Source organism: Mobula hypostoma, chromosome 8 (genome assembly GCF_963921235.1).
Source record: "Mobula hypostoma chromosome 8, sMobHyp1.1, whole genome shotgun sequence".
NCBI lineage: Eukaryota > Metazoa > Chordata > Chondrichthyes > Myliobatiformes > Myliobatidae > Mobula > Mobula hypostoma.
The window spans coordinates 27,675,651-27,695,227 of record NC_086104.1 but is presented as its reverse complement, the minus strand read 5'-3'; the positions used below and the strand labels follow the sequence as shown (position 1 = coordinate 27,695,227).

The 19,577-nt window shown below is 41.0% G+C and overlaps 1 protein-coding gene across 3 annotated transcripts in view; it reads right to left on the bottom strand.

Annotated features, from left to right (window-relative positions):
* The window catches only part of LOC134350426 (ALK tyrosine kinase receptor-like), a 1,308,522-nt gene that overhangs the window by 902,027 nt on the left and 386,918 nt on the right, over window positions 1-19,577 (bottom strand). For all 3 annotated transcript variants that reach the window (XM_063055604.1, XM_063055603.1, XM_063055605.1), the window contains exon 2: window positions 13,669-13,788. In XM_063055604.1, the coding sequence (XP_062911674.1) occupies window positions 13,669-13,788 (120 nt within the window). The remainder of the gene's footprint in view (window positions 1-13,668; window positions 13,789-19,577) is intronic.

Here is a 19,577-nt window from a genome sequence, read left to right as displayed (position 1 = left end):
TGTTCTCCCCGTGACCATGTGGTTTTCCTCCAGGTTCTCCGGCTTTGTCCGACATGCCAAACCCGTGCCGACTGGGTAGGTTGATTAGTCATTGTAAATTGTTCCGTGATTATGGTTGGATTGAATCAGGAGAATGTGAGGTGGCGTGGCTCAAAAGGCCAGAACAGCCAACTTTGCAGTGTATGTCAATAAATAAATAAATACATTAATTAATTAATTAATTAACGGAAGAGTAAATTACTGGACTCTGGCAGTGCAATGCTTGCAATCAAATATCCTGTCTAGGTTCATAGATGAGGAATGACCACTTGACTGCAGATATCTGGGTTCCATGGAACCAGTGTGGTTTTTGTTTCCAACAAATAGCTAGTAAGCCAGAGTCCTTCACTCCACTCATCCATGCAATTAATAAGTGGCACTCTTAATTTCTGTGCTCAGACATCATTAGCATTGATGAGATGAGCTGTCAGTGCTAATTGGGCTCTTTATTGGCAGCTTGACAATTAGAAGGTCAAGGTTTCAAGTGGATTGGCTGCTGTTTAAAGGTTTGAAAGTGTGCACACACAACCATCCTTGTCTGCATCACAATGAACAAAACTGGAGTGATCTGCCTTCTGAAATAGTGGGTAATGTAGGTTAAACACCTTCCTTTTTATCCTCCAGATAAGTTCCTCTCCAGAGAACCTTTTTTAGATGAGAAACAATATTTGGGTTAGTTTTGAGAGAAAGGCATTAATGATAACTCCATCCTACTTGATTCCATTCTGGATTGGGATGGGGTCAATGGTGAACATCTAAAAGGTGTTGAGAAAAAATTATGAGCATAGCCACATTTAAAATGGATTCTCAATAGTCCCTCTCAGATGACAGACTGGAAGAGGTTTGTAAGGTCAAAAGTTATCATGTACAGTGGTTGACGCTGCTCCCTTTGCTTTCTAGGAGTTGATACATGATGTGAATCATATCCATTATGCCTCGTGATGGACAAACACAAAATGTAATTTAGGAAGCAACTTTTGATCAGAGACGGGAGGTAGTGGAAAGAGTTTCTTGAGATGGACTATCTACTATTGGGACTTCAAAGCATGGCAGAGGCACAGACAATACTATCCCCGCCAAATACTCCAAATCCACCAGTGATGTAAATGACTCAATGTCAGAGTTCTTCCCCAGATCAGTAATGACAGCATTCAGTCAGCACTGAGCTGTTCCAATGAATGGGTTGGATCATTCATGCAGACAAGAAAATCTGCAGATGCTGGAAATACAAGCAACACACACAAAATGCTGGAGGAACTTAGTAGGCCAGCAGCATCTATAGAAAAGTGCAAATAGTCGTAATTTCGGGCCGTGACCTTTCATCAGTCCTGATGACACCTTTTAAAATCATTGATGGGACTTCAATCGGACTTATATGAAGACATTTCTGCCGAAATATCATCAACATGCCACTTGCAGCACCAAGGGTCCCAAGAAACTCAACACTGCCCTATGACCCTATGATTTCAGTCTCTGAGGCTGATGTTAAAGCATCCTTCAGTAGGGTAAACCCATGGAAAGCATCTAGCCCAGACAGGTACCTGGCCGAGTATTAAAGACCTGTGCTGATCAATTGTCTGGAGTGTTCCCTGATATATTTAGCCTCTGAATTCGGCAGTCTGAGGTACCCACCTGCTTCAAGCAGGTTTCAATTATATTGGTGCCTAAGAAGAATGTGGTAACCTGCTACAATGACTGTCATCCAGTAGCACTTACACCGCCAGTGAAGTAGTTTGAGAGTTTGGTGATAAAACACATCAACTCCAGCCTGTGAAGCAACTTGAATTGCTCCAATATGACTACCATCACAACAGCTCAACAGCAGATACCATTTCATTGGCTCTCTGCTCAACCATGGAACATGTGGACACCAAAAATGCATACATCAAGATGTTCTTCATTGATTACAGCTTAGCATTCAATACAATCATACTTTCAAAACTAATCAATAGGCTTCAAAACCAAGCCCTCAATTGTGCAATTGGATTCTCGAATTCCTGTCTTGCAAACCTTGGCCAGTTCAGTTTGGCAAAAACATTTTTTTGGCAATCTCTATCAGCACAGGCCCATCACAAGGCTGTATGTTTAGCCCCCTGCTCTACTCGCTTTATACTTATGCCTTGGAGGCTAAGCACAGTTCCAGTACCATATTTAAGTGGGCTGATGTCACCACTATCATTGACCAGATCAAAGGTGGTGATGAATCAGCACATAGGAGGGAGACTGAAAATTTGGCTGAGCAGTTTCAGGAAAACAATTTCTTCCTCAATGTCAGTAAGACCAAGGAGCTGACTATTGACTTCAGGAGGAAAAAAACCATAAGTCTATGAGCTGGCCATCATTGGCAGATCAGAGGTGGAGAGGGTCAGCTTATCATTTCAGAGGAACTACCCTGGACCAGGCACGTAAGTGCCGTTATGAATAAAGCATGCCAGCACCTCTACTTCCTTATAAGTTTGAAAAGATTTGGCATGTCATCTAAAACTTTGACAAACTATGGATAAGCAGTGAAGAGAATATTGACTGGCTGCATCATAGCCTGGTATGAAAACACAAGTGCCCTTGAATAGAAAAGCCTACAAAAAGTAGTGAATACGGCCCAATCCATCAAGGGTAAAGCCCTCCCCACTGTTGAGCACACCTACACAGAGTGTTATTGCAGGAAAGCAGCATTTATCATCAAGGACCCCACCATCCAAGTCAGGAAGAAGGCACAGGAGCCTCAGGACTCAAACCTCAAGGTTCAGGAACAGTTAATACCCCTCAACCATCAGGCTCTTGAACCAGTGGGGATAACTTCACTCGCCCCATCACTGAACTGTTCCCAAAACCTATCACTTTCAATGACTCTATAAACACATTTTCTCAAGATTTGTTTATCCATCTAGTTATCTATTTATTTAGGGACGACCGACCAGGGGTGAGCCACGGTGGCAGGACCTCCGGTACTGAGTCTGATCCTGTGATGCAGAAGGGTGGGACGGAGAAGAGGACAGCTGTCGTCATTGGGGACTCTATAGTCAGGGGAGCGGACAGGAGATTTTGTGCACGTAAGGACACCCGCATGGTTTGTTGCCCCCGGGTGCTCCGGGATGTCTCTGACTGGGTGTATGACATCCTGGTACGAGAGGGAAAGCAACCAGAAGTCGTGATACATGTTGGTACCAGCAACATAGGCTGGAAGAGGGATGAGGTACTGAAGTGTGAGTTTCGGGAACCAGGCAGAAGGCTGAAGAACAGAACCTCAAGGGTGGCGTTCTCAGGATTGCTGCCAGTGCTATGTGACAGTGATGGTAAGAATTGGAGGAGATGGCAGTTGAATGTGTGGCTGAGGAGTTGGTGCAGGGGGCAGGGTTTTAGAGTTTTGGATCATTGGGATCTCTTCTGGGGAAGGTGGGACCTGTACAGATTGGATGGGTTACACCTGAACTCGAGGGGGAGCAATATCCTTGCAGGTAGGTTTGCTAGCATGGTTCGGGAGGGTTTAAACTAATTGCAAGGGGAATGGGACCGGGAGCGATAGAGCAGTGGAAGAAGTGCATGGAGTAAAGCCAGATCTAACATATAGAGAGGCTTTGAGGAAAGAGAAGCAGAATAAACAGTGTAAAGGTAGTAAGGCAGAAGGTCTAAAGTGCGTGTACTTCAATGCAAGAAGCATCTGAACAAAGGTGATGAACTGAGAGCTTGGATACATACATGGAATTATGATGTAGTGGCCATTACAGAGACTTGGCTGGTACCAGGACAGGAGTGGATTCTCAATATTCCTGGATTTCCGTGCTTTAAAAGGGATAGAGAGGGTGGAAAAAGGGGAAGAGGGGTGGCATTACAGGTCAGGGATACTATTACAGCTACAGAAAGGGTGGGTAATGTAGCAGGATCCTCTTTTGAGTCAGTATGGGTGGAAGACAGGAACAGGAAGGGAGCAGTTACTCTACTGGGGGTATTCTATAGGCCCCTTGGTAGCAGCAGAGATACAAGGGAGCAGATCGGGAGGCAGATTTTGGAAAGGTGCAAAAATAACAGGGTTGTTATCATGGGTGACTTTAACTTCCCTAAGATTGATTGGCACCTGATTAGTTCCAAGGGTTCAGACAGGGCAGAGTTTGTTAAATGTGTCCAGGACAGATTCCTGTTACAGTATGTGGACAGGTAGACTAGGGGGAATGCCATACTAGATCTAGTATTAGGTAACGAACCGGGTCAGGTCACAGATCTCTCAGTCGGTGAGCATCTGGGGGACAGTGACCACCGCTCCTTGGCCTTTAGGATTGTCATGGAAAAGGATAGAATCAGAGAGGACAGGATAATTTTTAATTAGGGACGGGCAAATTATGAGGCTATAAGGCTAGAACTTGCGGGTGTGAACTGGGAAGATGTTTTTGCAGGGAAATGTACTATGGACACGTGGTCAATGTTTAGCAATCTCTTGCAGGATGTTAGGGATAAATTTGTCCCGGTGAGGAAGATAAAGAATGGTAGGGTAAAAGAAATATGGGTGACAAGTGAGGTGGAGAATCTAGTAAGGTGGAAGAAGGCAGCATACATGAGGTTTAGGAAGCAAGGATCAGATGAGTCTATTGAGGAATATAGGGTAGCAAGAAAGGAGCTTAAGAAGGAGCTGAGGAGAGCAAGAAGGGGGCATGAGAAGGCCTTGGTGAGTAGGGTAAAGGAAAACCCCAAGGCATTCTTCAATTATGTGAAGAACAAAAGGATGACAGGAGTGAAGGTAGGACCGATTAGAGATAAAGGTGGGAAGATATGCCTGGAGGCTGTGGAAGTGAGCAAGGTCCTCATTGAATACTTTTCTTTGGTATTCACCAATGAGAGGGAACTTGATGACGGTAAGGACAATATGAGTGAGGTTGATGTTCTGGAGCATGTTAAGGGAGAAGAGGTGTTGGAGTTGTTAAAATACATTGGGACAGATAAGTCCCCAGGGCGTGATGGAATATTCCCCAGGCTGCTCCACGAGGCAAGGAATGAGATTGCTGAGCCCCTGGCTAGGATCTTTATGTCCTCGTTGTCCGCGGGAATGGTACCGGAGGACTGGAGGGAAGCGAATGTTGCCCCCTTGTTCAAAAAAGGTAGTAGGAATAGTCAGGGTAATTATAGACCAGTGAGCCTTACGTCTGTGGTGGGAAAGTCAACCTGGATGTGGGGGCAGAAGGGTGGGTTGGCAAGTTTGCAGACGTCACAAAGGTTGGTGGTGTTGTGGGTAGTGTAGAGGATTGTCGAAGAGTGCGGAGAGACATCGATAGGATACAGCAGTGGGCTGAGAAGTTGCAGATGGAGTTCAACCCGGAGAAGTGTGAGGTGGTACACTTTGGAAGGACAAACTCCAAGGCAGAGTACAAAATAAATGGCAGGATACTTGGTAGTGTGGAGGAGCAGAGGGATCTGGGGGTACATGTCCACAAATCCCTGAAAGTTGCCTCACAGGTAGAAAGGGTAGTTAAGAAAGCTTATTGGGGTGTTAGCTTTCATAAGTCAAGGGATAGAGTTTAAGAGTCGCGATGTAATGATGCAGCTCTATAAAACTCTGGTTAGGCCACACTTGGAGTACTGTGTCCAGTTCTGGCCACCTCACTGCAGGAAGGATGTGGAAGCATTGGAAAGGGTGCAGAGGAGATTTACCAGGATGCTGCCTGGTTTAGAGAGTATGAATTATGATCAGAGATTAAGGGAGCTAGGGCTTTACTCTTTAGACAGAAGGAGGATGAGAGGAGACACGATAGAGGTATACAAGATATTAAGAGGAATAGATAGAGTGGACAGCCAGCGCCTCTTCCCCAGGGCACCACTGCTCAATACAAGAGGACATGGCTTTAAGGTAAGGGGTGGGAAGGTAAGGTAAGGTATCAGAGGAAGGTTTTTTACTCAGAGAGTCGTTGGTGTGTGGAATGCACTGCCTGAGTCAGTGGTGGAGGCAGATACACTAGTGAAATTTGAGGGACTACTATACGGGCATATGGAGGAACTTAGGTTCAGGGTTAGATGGGAGACAAGGTTTAAGGGTCGGCACAACATTGTGGGCCGAAGGGCCTGTACTGTACTATTCTATGTTCTATGCTCTGTTTTTATTGTTTGTTTGCTTGCTTATTTACTATTTTTTCCCACTCATTTGGTATTTGCACCATTTGTTGTCTTTTGCACATTGGTTGTTGTTCATGCAGTTGAGGACAATCATTCATTGATTCTATCGCATTTCTTGTATTTACTGTGAATGTCAATGTCCACAAGAAATTAATTCTCAGGGTTGTACATGGTGACATACTGGATATGTACTTTGATAGTAAATTTACTTTGAACTTTGAACAGTGACCCAAAGAATGTTGATGGTCAGGAGCAGGTGATGGTGATGCTATTGAATGTCCAAGTGTAGGTAGTTAGATTTGTTCAGGGAGGTTGTCAATGCCTGGCATTTCTATGGCCCTTACATTACTTGCTATTTTTCTGCAAACCTCCCTGAAGTAGAAACTTATCTTTGAGTAAAACAGGAAATCACGTTTTAAAAAGAGCAACAATGCTATAAGAAGATCTGTATTTCAAAGGAAATTACTTTCTCTTCTATAAAACTATATTAAAAATACAAGCTGGCTGTGACAAATGTATTATTGTGACTGTATGCTATATTTTAATTGCTTTAAACACTTACATCAGTTTTTTTTAAAGCTGATGAAGTTTTCTGAATTGTAGGAATTTATGGCTTCAGGACCAGAGAAATGTTTATCACAGAATGAAGTCATTGGCTTAGAGCTAACGGAGGTAAATCTACCTTCTAGCTGTTAGTCTGTCATCTTGCAGAGGATAACAGAGGTTATTGGATATCTTCTCATGCCAATTCCATGTCCATGACCCCACCAATGAACACCATATCACTATTTCAAAGAGCATCACAGATCTAATCACATCAAGAGACCTCCTCTCCATGGCATCCAACGTGATAGCTCCCTAAGCTTGTCCTTTCTGTTTCTATCACCTACAGAAGATTCAGAAACAGCACACCTTTGGTAGGCCAACTGTTCTTGTCCCACTGATTTTATCTCCTCATACTTGCCCCTTCTTGTCCTGTCCTGACACCGTGTACACTCACGACAACTTTAACAACTTCCAGTTCTCTGCCTCCCCATGCCTCATATTCTTCATGGATGCCCATCCCTATACACTTCCATTCTCCATTAGGAAGGCTTTAGATTTGTCTATTCATTTCCAGAACATAGATTCAATCAAACCCTCTACCAACACTCTCCTCTGCCTGACAGAACTCGTGCTTACCCTGAACAACTGCTCTTTGGATTCCTCTCACTTTCTACAAATCAAAGTTTTAGGCATGGCACTCACATGGGCCCCAGCTATGCCTGCCTTTCTGTTGTCTACATGAAGTGATCTTTGTTCCCAATAAACTCTGACACCAATCCCCTCTTCTTTCTCCACTACATCAAAAACTACATCAGTGCTACCTGCGGAACCCGCATGGAACCTTTCAATCTTATTAATTTTGCTGGTGACATTCACCCTATCTTCACTTTCACTCAGAAGATTTCCAACACCTCTTTCTCCTTTCGTGATCCACTATCTCTACCACAGGGGAGAATCTATCCACCGGCATTACCTTCGCACCCATAAACTCCCCTTCTAACTGGCCTAAACCTCCTCCCACCCTGCCTCTTTTAAGGAGACCATTCGTTTTTTTAGTTTCTTCATTTCCACCTCACCTATTCCCAAGTCCTCCAGGACTTCTGAGATGTCCTCTTTCAGGAAAAATTACTTACCCGTCCTTCGAGCCACTGTGGTTGATATAGCTCTCACCCACATCTCACAAAATTTCCCACATTTAAGCTCTCAAACCACCTCCCCTCAGACAGAACGAGGATTAAGTTTGCTTGGTCCTTTTCTTTCATGATACCAGCCTTCACATCCAACACAACATTCTTCGACATTTCCACCAGATGTGACATAATCTCATCATTCTATCCGCACCCCTTTCTGCTTTCTATAGGAACCATGATCTCTGTGTCTCCCGACCTGCCATATACCAGTTTCTTTTCCTTCTCCTAATGATGCCATATGCCCATCAGCAACACACTTCTCCACAGGGTCCTCTCTCTACACTGTATCTATCTGGCCATCTCCACCTTCCTTATTTGGTTTCTTTTCATTTTACTTCCTTATCATATTCCATAATCTACAGTCCATTGTTGCCATGTCATCTCACCACCTTACCTCTTTCACTACCTCTACCCCTCCTTGCCTCACCCAACTCCATCCTCCAAGCAACCTATCTTCACCAGGATGCACCTATCATTTGTCAGTTCTTGCCGCGCCCTTTCCCCGCACCTCATTACACTGGCTGTCTCTCCTCTATCTTTCAGTCCTTCAGCAGCTCATTGTTTTGGATCAGTTTTCGGCATTTGCAGTGTTTTGTGTCTCACCTGAGTACTTTTGATTGCAATTCAGATTTCTACCTCAACCCTCACACTATCATGCTGTGAGTTCTTTGAGTGAAGAAGTTGTTCTGCAACTCCCCTTTAATCTCTCTACCAATTGCTTTAGATATCTGCTCCCTATTTACTGAGCTCTCTGCAAATACTTCCCAGTGTTCTGAAGTTGTCTGTTTCGTACGATAACAATTCTGCAATAATAGCTTGCTATTTATTGTGATTTCAATTTTCTGAATGATGGCAATGTAATTCCATTTGCGAAATGCATGCAATTCACTTTACTATAAAATTTGCATTATCATGCTGAACTGTGGAGGGTTTTTGAATTCTTTGTGATTGACTGTCTCAATCAATGAAGCATTCTGAAATAGAGGTGCCAGATTAAACGGGCAGTGCAATAGTGACTAGTTTCTTTTTTTTAAATGCGTTGTTTATTTTCTGAGTATTGAAAGTTCACTGACAACTAAAAACCCTTACATAAGATAAGGGTGAAAAAATAATGCATCTGTTCTGTAGTCTGGCAGGTATATGAAAGTTCAGGATGTATTAAAGTTTTGGACGCACCTTTCCTTGAACCTGCAAGAAATATTATACTTGATTTCAACTCCATCTGCCTTTCATTTACGATTGCTTAGTGTGGTAATGTATTTCCAATTTTTTAATTCAGATTTCTAACAATCAACAGTGACTGAACTCAAAAAGGAATTCAATAATAATGAAATTCTTTTCTTCTACATGAAAGCTCCTATTTCTGTGCATTTGTTCACTGATGTGAAGACTTATTTCCATTATTATTTCCACTATTAAACCCTGTTGATTAATATTGAAATATGAAATATAATGACATCTAATGATCAGTGTTCCTTTACTGGTCCTACTGCTCTCATTTTTTACCTTGTAATGTACAATATAATGAACAAAATCATTCTCTACTAAAATCAAACAACAGGAATTCTGCAGATGCTGGAAATTCAAGCAACACACATCAAAGTTGCTGGTGAATGCAGCATGTCAGGCAGCATCTGTAGGATTAACGTTAGTCCTGACGAAGGGTCTCGGCCTGAAACGTCGACTGCACCTCTTCCTACAGATGCTGCCTGACCTGCTGCGTTCACCAGCAACTTTGATGTGAGTTGCTCTACTAAAATCTATGACTTTGAGCAATTTCACTGAACTTATCCCGGAAAAGTACAAGTGACCAGCTGACAATCTTCTGCTGAGTAAATTTAAGGGACAGAAATACATGGGCTATGAGAATAAAATATACTCCAAACCTGGGAATGACAGCATTAAGGTATTCCATTATAAATAGCTATGCCATTGTAGCGGCTACTTGAACAAACCTCTTAGAGACCAAACATGGGAAGTTATTCTGTATAACCCAACCTCAGATCCAATCCAATAATAATGTTCAAAAAGTCAAAGAAATGTATTTGATCCTTTATTAGTAACTAGCAAAACATACAATATTGAAGCACTGAAACTTATGACACTAAAACCAGTGATATTAAACATACTTAAGTAAAGTTAAGTAGAGTTAAGTGATTACAAAGGAAATTAAGTGATCAACAAAATATATCACCACCCAGCGGTCCTCAGCTCTAAAACTAACCAGAATAAAGCCTGAATACATAAGTTATTCCCTTCACTTTTACCATGCCCCCACACATGTGGCAAACAAACATAATAAATGCACAACACAGATTACAATACAGAGAGAAAACAGATGCATGGCTCCTACATCAAATGCTGTGAGAGCATTTTGTCATTCTCCAAGGGATTGCCTAAGGTAAAGAAGAGAGTGAAACTGCCCTATTGATATAACACTATTAGAAATGCCAAAGCTTCTTTGAAAAATGGGACCAAAATAAAACCCAAACAACATGAATCACAACACTTTAAATCTAGAGATGAGAAAGTCTACTTGCTTATCTTAATCATCTCTTCTTTCATCAGATTTGAGCTGGATGAAACCCCCGTCCTGTAGGGTGAGGTCTTTCATTGATTCTACTGTGTTTCTTGGACTTACTGTGTATACCCACAAGAAAACAAACCTCAGGGCTGTGACCCCACCCCCCCAAACCCACCTTTTTATTCTGGCATGTTCTCCCTTCCCTTCCAGTCATGAAGAAAGGTCTTGGCTCAATACATCGACAGTTTATTCATTTCCATGGATGCTGCCTGACCCGCTGAGTCTCTCCAGCTTCGCGTGTGTGTTGCTATGGTAACATATATGTATTCTGATATAAATTTACCTTGATGGTGAAGCTCTAGGACATCTTGGAAGCTTCGTAATAAATACAAGTAATTCTTCTTACTTAGCAGTGGCAGCCCAGTACTTTAAAGGGATCATTATGTAATTACATACAGGTTCGTGCCAGTGGAAGGGTTAAGCTTGAAACTGCTATTGTCAACATCAGATTCAGCTGTGGCTTTCCTGCTAGACTGTCAACAATCACTGTCAAGTTTTTTTGTAGGCGATGCCCATATATTGAGACCTGAGCAAGTGGAACAGCATCTACAAGGAGGTTAAGGAAAGATGTTGGGGGAAAAAAAGCGCTGCCTAAGTGAACTATTCACTGAGCTGTAAGGTATCTCAGGGAGTTAGTTTGCAAACGATCGAGCGGCATGTTTTGAAAGAGCACTGGCTTTGCGTGTGACATCTTCTTCAAGTTGTCAATCTTACTTAATGTTCATGCTTGCACACTGGTGTGTGGGGAATCATTCAGTTCTGTGCAATACTAACACTGCCACAACGAGCATGACTCCAGGTTGGTCAGATTAGATTCCAATGGAACAACTCTGGGACTGTTTCTACTATCATGTCAACTGTTTCTCAGTTTAGTATGCAGCACTTTCACTTCTGAATCAGGAGGTTAGGGTTCAAGTTACATGCCAGGAACTTGACCATAAAATTCTAGACTGACATTCCAGTGAAGTATTCAGGATCTAACACACTGTTAGAGGTGCTTTTCTTCAGATTACATTTTATACCAAGGCTGATGCTCTCCTAGGAGATTTATCCTAACTCTCCAGATCAATATTTATCCCTTTGTTAGTTCCAGTAAACAAAATATGCCCTTGTCACCTGGTTGTTTGTGGAAGAGTGTTACCTGTACATACTGTATTGGCTATCCGATTCCTTCTTAACTAGAGTGACTAAACTTCAAAACGACTGCAATGGCAGAAAGATGCTTTTGGATGACCTATTTTTTTAAATTCAGTCACAGGATACAAACACGACTCGTATACTGTAATCTCTTTACTGAGCTACTTCAGAAGGCTGTTAAAAGCCAGCCTCAGTGGTGAGACTTGAGTCACAAAGGACAAGCCAACTAAGGGTGGAAACTGGTACTCACTACTGATCCTTTCATTCCAAATATATTAAACAACTTGATTTTAAATTTCTCAGCTGCCATTGTAGGATTTGAAGCAACATTCCCACCTATTGATGACTGAGTCATTATTCATTGCTCTCTCAACCTGAGGCCATGCCAAGTATATCAATGAAAATCTATCCACTTTTCTTCATAGCCAGATGATTTCATCCAGCATGTTATAATCAGGAATCAAAACTGATATTTGGCATTCAAGATTTTACATATATAGAATATTTACTGAGGAGCAGGCAAAATCAGTTTTCCTTCACATTAAATGACGTTTTCATTAGAGTATGAAACAAATGGACTCTTTCCACAAGAATAACTTTTATTGGAGTTTTTTGACAAGGTCCTCCACGAGTTTTCAAATCATATGCAGCATTATGTTTCAAAATGGAAATTATGTCAGGTGGATGGTCCTTACAGAATACTTCTGTTAATTTTCTAGAGGGAAGGCAGTTTAGGTGTGGCAGCAATTTTCACACCATACCCTGATGTTAATGTCTTTTATGTCCTACTTGTACATAATACACTCCAGAGTTCCTAAAGTGGGTTTAATGCCACAGCAAAAAACCTTCAGTTAAAAAAAGACACAAACATGGAAACAGGCCCTTCGGCCCTTTGAGTCCATGCCAGCGATCAAGCACCTTCTTATACTAATCCTACACTAATCCTATTGTCATTCTCCCTGCATTCCCATCAATTCCTCCCAGGTTGTACTTTCACCTGTACACTAAGGGCAATTTACAGTGCTCAATTAACCTACCAACCTGCCCGTTTTGAAATGTGGAAACAAAATCAGAGCTCCTGGAGGAAAACACCAGAGAAATTGTACAAGCTCCACCTATGATCAAGGTTGAACCCATTTCATTGGTGCTGTCAGACAGCAGCTCGGCTAGTTCCACCACGGAGCCACCAAATCTATTATAAGTGCAGAGCAGTTTCACCACTCGTGTATATGTACCAATTGCTTGATACAATAATCAACCATTTTCAAGTTCAAGCTGATTGTCGTCTGACTGTGTGTGTGTACTTATTGGGGTGGCATGGTAGCATAGTGGTTAGCACAGCGCTTTACAGTTCCAGCGACCCGGGTTCAAATCCCGTAGCTGCCTGTAAGGAGTTTGTGCACCTTCCCCATGACCACGTGAGTTTCCTGGTTTTCTCCCACAGTCCAAAGACATACTGGTTGGAAGGTTAATTGGTCATTGTAGATTGTTCCACGGGTAGGCTATTATTAAATAATTAAATTGGGGGTTATTGGGCAGTACAGCTCAAAGGGCTGGAAGGGCCTATTCCGCATGTATGTCAATAAATATCCAATAAATCAAATATATATATACACACACACACACACACACACACACACATGCACTGTATATGCAACCAAATGAACCAACGTTCCTCTGTTTTGTTGTTCACATTTGAACAATAAATTATATTGTGCAAAAAGAATGTAATTCAGTAAAGGAGATGTCTAGATTTTACAGTCAATAGGGTTATTGGCTTGTTGTTGATATCAGAACTTACCTCTGTAATCACGATCAGAAAAGAAAAATAAGTTTGATAGCCATCTAAGTCATTGCATTTGGGCTTATCCTAAAGTTTTTAACACTTAACTCTTAATGTCCAATAACAATAAAGCTTTTCTTTAAGTTAAGATTGAAAAATCCTTAATGGTAACTAAAAACAGTATGATTTATAGCACAGTGAACCACATTTAAGCATGAAGAATTTACTGAACGGTAAACATGTTAATTATTGGACAAAGATGGCCAATATTAGTTTATTGAAAATCTACTCACCATGTGGTCTTTGATATGTAGACAAAGGTGTCTCATCCTTTAACAGCCAAGTGAAATTCCAAGTAGTCAGGTCATTATTTGCAATCTCGCTGTTTTCTTCTAATTGTGGAGCTCCAGAAGCTATAACACAGAAAGCTTAATTGGCATCACTTTACAAAGCAACACAGCAGAAAATGTAAAAATATCACACTTTTGAAAATTAAAATATCCTGACTTCAACGAGCAGTTGATTCAAATAGTCAGCAATCGGGCTTTGTTATTGGATAGTAACGGTTTTGTGCTAATCACAAAACAGCCTGCATTTTCATGCTTCACCATGTTGCCTGTTTAGCCTAGTGTGCCATGCCTCCTTCACCAAACCAGTACAGTTGGCCCTCCGTATCCACGGGGGTTTGGTTCCGGGATCCCCCGGCGGATACCAAATTCCACGGATGCTCAAGTCCCATATATAAAATGGCATAGTATTTGCATATAACCTATGCACATTCTCCCGTATACTTTAAATCATCTCTAGATTACTTATAATACCTAATACAATGTAAATGCTATGTAAATAGTTGTTTTACTGTATTGTTTAGGGAATAGTGACAGGAAAAAAACTTCTGTACGTTCAGTACAGATGCAACCATCGTAGCACTTCCGCGCACCCCGAGCAGCAAGAGTGGCAAAAAGCGAAAATAGCGTTCAGCGTTTGTTTTGCAGTGAGCCGTTATAGAGGCAGCGCACACCCCAAGCAGTGAGAGTGGCAAAAAGCGCAAATAGCGTTCAGCGTTTGTTTTGCTCTCAGCAAAACAAACACTCAGCATCTCAGCATCAAGCCGCCACAGCTTTGAACTACGTGAGATTTTCGTTATGATTGACAGTGTTGCAAAGATTGCAGAAAAGTATGATTTTCATTTTGAAAGGGCACGTCAGTTTAGGGCAGGTTTGCAGGATGTTTTGAGTGCTTACAAAGAACTGTATGATAGAAAATTGCGTGAACCTTCCAGTGTGCTAGCTGTCTTCCTGATTTTGGTAAGTGAAATTACATTGTACATACATTATTTCTACTTTATACAGGCTGTGTATTTATCATATCATTCCTGCTTTTACAATATGTTAGTGTTATTTTAGGTTTTATGTGTTATTTGGGATGATTTGGTAGGTTATTTTTTGGGTCTGGGAATGCTCAAAAATGTTTCCCATATAAATTAATGGTAATTGCTTCTTCGCTTTACGCAATTTCGGCTTAAGAAAGGTTTCATAGGAACACTCTACTTTAGGATAGCGGGGGATACCTGTACAATGGAAATGCTATGTAAATTGTTGTTACACTGTGTTGTTTAGGGAATAAGAAGAAAGAGAGAGAACTTCCAGGATGTCTTTTCAATCCCAATCCACGGTTGGTTGAATCCGCAGATGTGGAACCCGCGGATACGGAGGGCCAACTGTACTGTGTCCTATCCAAAACCAACTTCTGGCTACAAAGATTCTGTCAATAACTTATATAACCATTAGGCTCTCCACGCACTCTTTTTACAGTGTCTAAGGCTCTGCAGCTGCAGTGAACGATCAATGCTTCTCCGGCTTTGTCCCTAGTGACAAAAAGATCTTCGGACATCTTTTTATTTCTTCCCTCCTGACATGTTGGCTTTTTGATTTGTTTGGTTATTCCTCCTGGAAGTACAAACCCATGAGTTAGAAACTCAACTCATATATTTCCCACTAAAATTGACTTCCTAAATTCCATTTATGCCACAGTGGCTAATACGCTTACAAATTAAAGATTTTTGGTTCTATTTTTTACACATTGACCAAGATTGATTCAAAAATCTGTTTGTAAAAGGAATCCACAATCATTTGCTGTTTTAGCCTTTTTACCACAGGAACATAAGTTATTAACCCACACAAAATTGCAACAGAAGGAACGGAGATAACAAAGGCTAAATTCAGCAAACGGCGTAAACAAGCCCAAGGAATGAGATGCATGGGTAGTCTGTGCTTGTTCAATGTGAAGCAGGCAGAGTGCCAACTCTGTGCTGCTCGCTCATTATAATGATTGTGGCATTCAGCCAGCACTAAGTGACTTCAGCAGGAGGCCAATATGTTGAGCTGCAAGCATCAGTTAAAGGTAGCTTGCAAAGTTTAAAGCTAGCTGCACCTCTTAACTAGGGAAGAGCATTATGATGTAATTTCATTTATAAATTAGATTTGGAATCTTAATTTTATTTCTGCATTATGTTCAGATGAAGAGACAGAAAGACATGAGCCATTGGATGAATGCTGAACTTGAATTACACTAATGATTTAGAAGACCCTGGTACACCTTGCTTCCTGATGTTGTTTTTTGGCTCATTTGTTTATTTTCCAAATTCCATTTAGACAATAGTGACTGATGCGTTACACGAGATCTCCACTAAAATAGTCACTTCCATAATTTAATGTAAAGCCTTACTTTTATACACTGATCCATTTTCAATAAAAAGCAACAATACCATCTGTTGCCATGTTTGCTTAAATAATTGCAGAATTGTGTTTCAGTATGGCAATCCAGAAGTCCCTACTCTGTATATAGTCTACAGCCTATTTACAGTTCAAAGTTCAAAGTAAGTTTATTATCAAATCCCGTATAGTTATCATATGCTATTTTGAGATTAATTTTCTTGCAAGCATTTACAGGTAAACAGAAATGCAAAAGAATTTTATCAAAAACTATACCTAAACAGACAAAGTCTGACAAACAACCATTGTGCAAAAGAAAACAAACTATGCAAATAAAAAATAATGTCAAGAACATAATTTGTAAAGAGCCCTTTATAGGTTGTAGAATCATTTCAGATTGGTGATGAAAGAAGTTACTCATGCTGATTCAGGAGCCTGATAGCTTGAGGTAATAATTGCTCCTCAACCTGGTGGTGTGGGACCTAAGGCTCCTGTACCTTCTGCCTGATGGTAGAAGTGAGAAGAGGATGATGGGCGTGTTTAATATTGGATGCTGCTTTCCTATGACAACACTCTATGAAAATGTACTCAATTCGATTAGTGTTCCTAGGGTAACTCCATCTCCATTTCAGTGTTTGGTGTGACTTGTGCTGCAAGTCATGCCATGGGCATACCAAGTTCCACCAGCCCCCTTTATACTTGGTCATGAAAGCAGTAAAGGAACCACGTGATGAGGAAGGATCAAGAGCTATAAAGAACAGTCTCTAATTCAATAATGATCATGGTTTTCTATACAGTAGCTGCTGTAAACCAAAGTAAACAATGATTTATGGCCCACTGTCAGTATCATATTATAAGTGCATTAATTTTCATGACTCAACCAGCCTCAAGTTCATTGAGTGAATGTTCTTTATGCCCAATGTGTCTCCATCAATTTCAATAAAGATTCTCTGATAAGATTACACCCCTACTTAACTGAGTTTCATCTTTGCTGGATTATAATATAGACCCGATCTTAGGTTTTGTGAAAATTAATGGATATACACAAGACCAAATTAGACTTCAGCATGTTTTCATAATCTTGACTTGAAATTAGTCATAGTGTTTAGCTTCTGGCAGCACACAGAAGGCATTTGTAAGCAGGTTGTTCATTCCATCGAAAAGATAGTATATAGCATATTAGCACAATAGCATAGAGCTACAACTGGTTATGTTACAAGATGGCAGTGTGCAGCAATACTCAACCTCAATGGGCCAGTTGTTGATCATGAATGGTCTGTAAAAGAAATTCAGCAGGTTGTTTTTTGATAGCTGGGTGATTGAGGGAGAATTCCATCCTCAGCCGCCAGCGTGAAAGAAATGCAGGACTACCAACCTTTGTTCATTGTTCATTGAAATCACTGGAACTGAAGATGTGGGAGTTGAGAACAATTAACAGCTAATTTTCCTTATTCACTTGGAACTTGAAAAAATTGAGGAATTTCTGTCCCACTGAAGAGTTTAAAAAAAAATAATTGGACAGTGTGTTTTTTGCCTGCCTGTCAGACAAATCTGAGGAGTGAGCCATTATAACTGAACCCAACAGTAGTAAAAAAAGAAATACTGCTGAACTAGCAAAGGGAAAGAGAAATGGCTAAGAAAATACATCCCTCAAAAAAGCAAATCAATTAAACTTTTAAAAACTCCGTAACCATTTTCCAAGATTGTAAGAAACCTGAACTAGGTTTTTCATTACATTTATATATATCTCTATTTTTAATGTTAAAATACCACTGCAACATCAGCCAAGCAGCGGATAAAAGGTTGAATATAAACTTCTGTAAGATGCAATCTAAGTGTTACACAAATAGGACTTTGCATCACTATTGTCATGTATTGAATGTCATGATGTGTTGGAGTTGCATAATATACACTTAGAGACCATTTTATTAGGTACACCACCATACTTGCTTGTTAATGCAAATATCTAATCAAACAGTTATGTGGCAGAAACTCAATGGAGAAAACCATGCAGATATGGTCAAGAGGTTCAGTGACTGACTGTGGAATGATTGGTGGTGCCAGACTGGGTGATTTGAGTATTTCAGAAGCTACTGATCTCCTGGGATTTTCAAGCACAACAGTCTCTAGACTTTTTCAGAGATAGACGCCAAAAAAAACAAAAAAAAATCCAGTGAGCCAGAGTTCCCTGGATAAAAATGCCTTGTTAATGGGAGTAGAATGACCAGACTGGTTCAAGCTGACAGGAAGATAACAGCAATTCAAATAACTACGTGTTACAACAGCAGTGTGCGGAAGAGTATCCCTGAATGCACAACATGTTGAACTTGAAGTGGATAAGCCACAGCAACAGAAGATCACAATAGGTTCTACTCCTGCAGCTAATAGAATGAGCACTGACTGCATATAAAGTAGATATTAATGTACATTGGTATTAGTTTGTGGGCACGTGGCCAAGTGGTTAAGGCATTGGACTAGCTACTTGAAGGTCATGAGTTCGAGCCCCAGCCGAGGGAACGTGTTGTGTCCTTGAGCAAGACACTTAATCACACATTGCTCTGCAACGACACTGGTGCCAAGCTGTATGGGTCCTAATGCCCTTCGCTTGGACAACACTGGTGTCGTGGAGAGGGGAGACTTGCAGCATGGGCAACTGCTGGTCTTCCATACAACCTTGCCCAGGCCTGAGCCCTGGAGAGTGAAGACTTTCCAGGAGCAGATCCATGGTCTCGCAAGACTAACAGATGCCATAAAGATCCATGGTATTAGTTTAAGCATTCTTTTAATTACCTGTTGTTGTAATGAATAGAAACCAACATTTGGTCAACTAACATTTCTAGCACAGAGAAAAAAAGCATTTTAATAGAGGAATCTTAAAAAAAACAGTAAACATTGGGAAAACAGGACAGTTCTGCTGAAGGGTCTTCGAACTGAAAGTTAAAACTTTCTCTTTTTATTGATGCTGCCTGTCCTGTTAGGTTTTTTCCAATATCTTCTGGTTTTATTTCAGATGCCCAGCATCTGTAGTTAGTGATGTTCATAATTGGGTGATACGAATAGGCTTTTAAAATGACATTTTCCTTTACTTTCCATTTTTGGTCTCCTTTGCCTTCCTTTCCAGATCTAATCCTTTTTCCCCTGCCTTTATTTCACTTTATGTAACTAATAAGTCATTGATTTCACTGGCCAAGAAATTAATTTGTTCATGAGAGCATGAGCTAAAATGGTGCTGCTTGTGAAACTCGTATCAATTTGCCCAATTCTGCTCGTTCATACTTTTCATGCATCTTTTCACGCATGTGCTTGGGAGAGATAAGTTCTCCATCAGATATTGGGTGCGGATGGAAACTACTCTTTAATTGTATCCAGTCAAGCCTGGTGGACATCATTGAAGGATTAGCATGTGTTGTTCATCCCTGTTAGTATTGAGGTGAATGAGGCGTTGTCTCCCTGATACACTGTACTGCTTGTGGTGAAGGAACATTGAT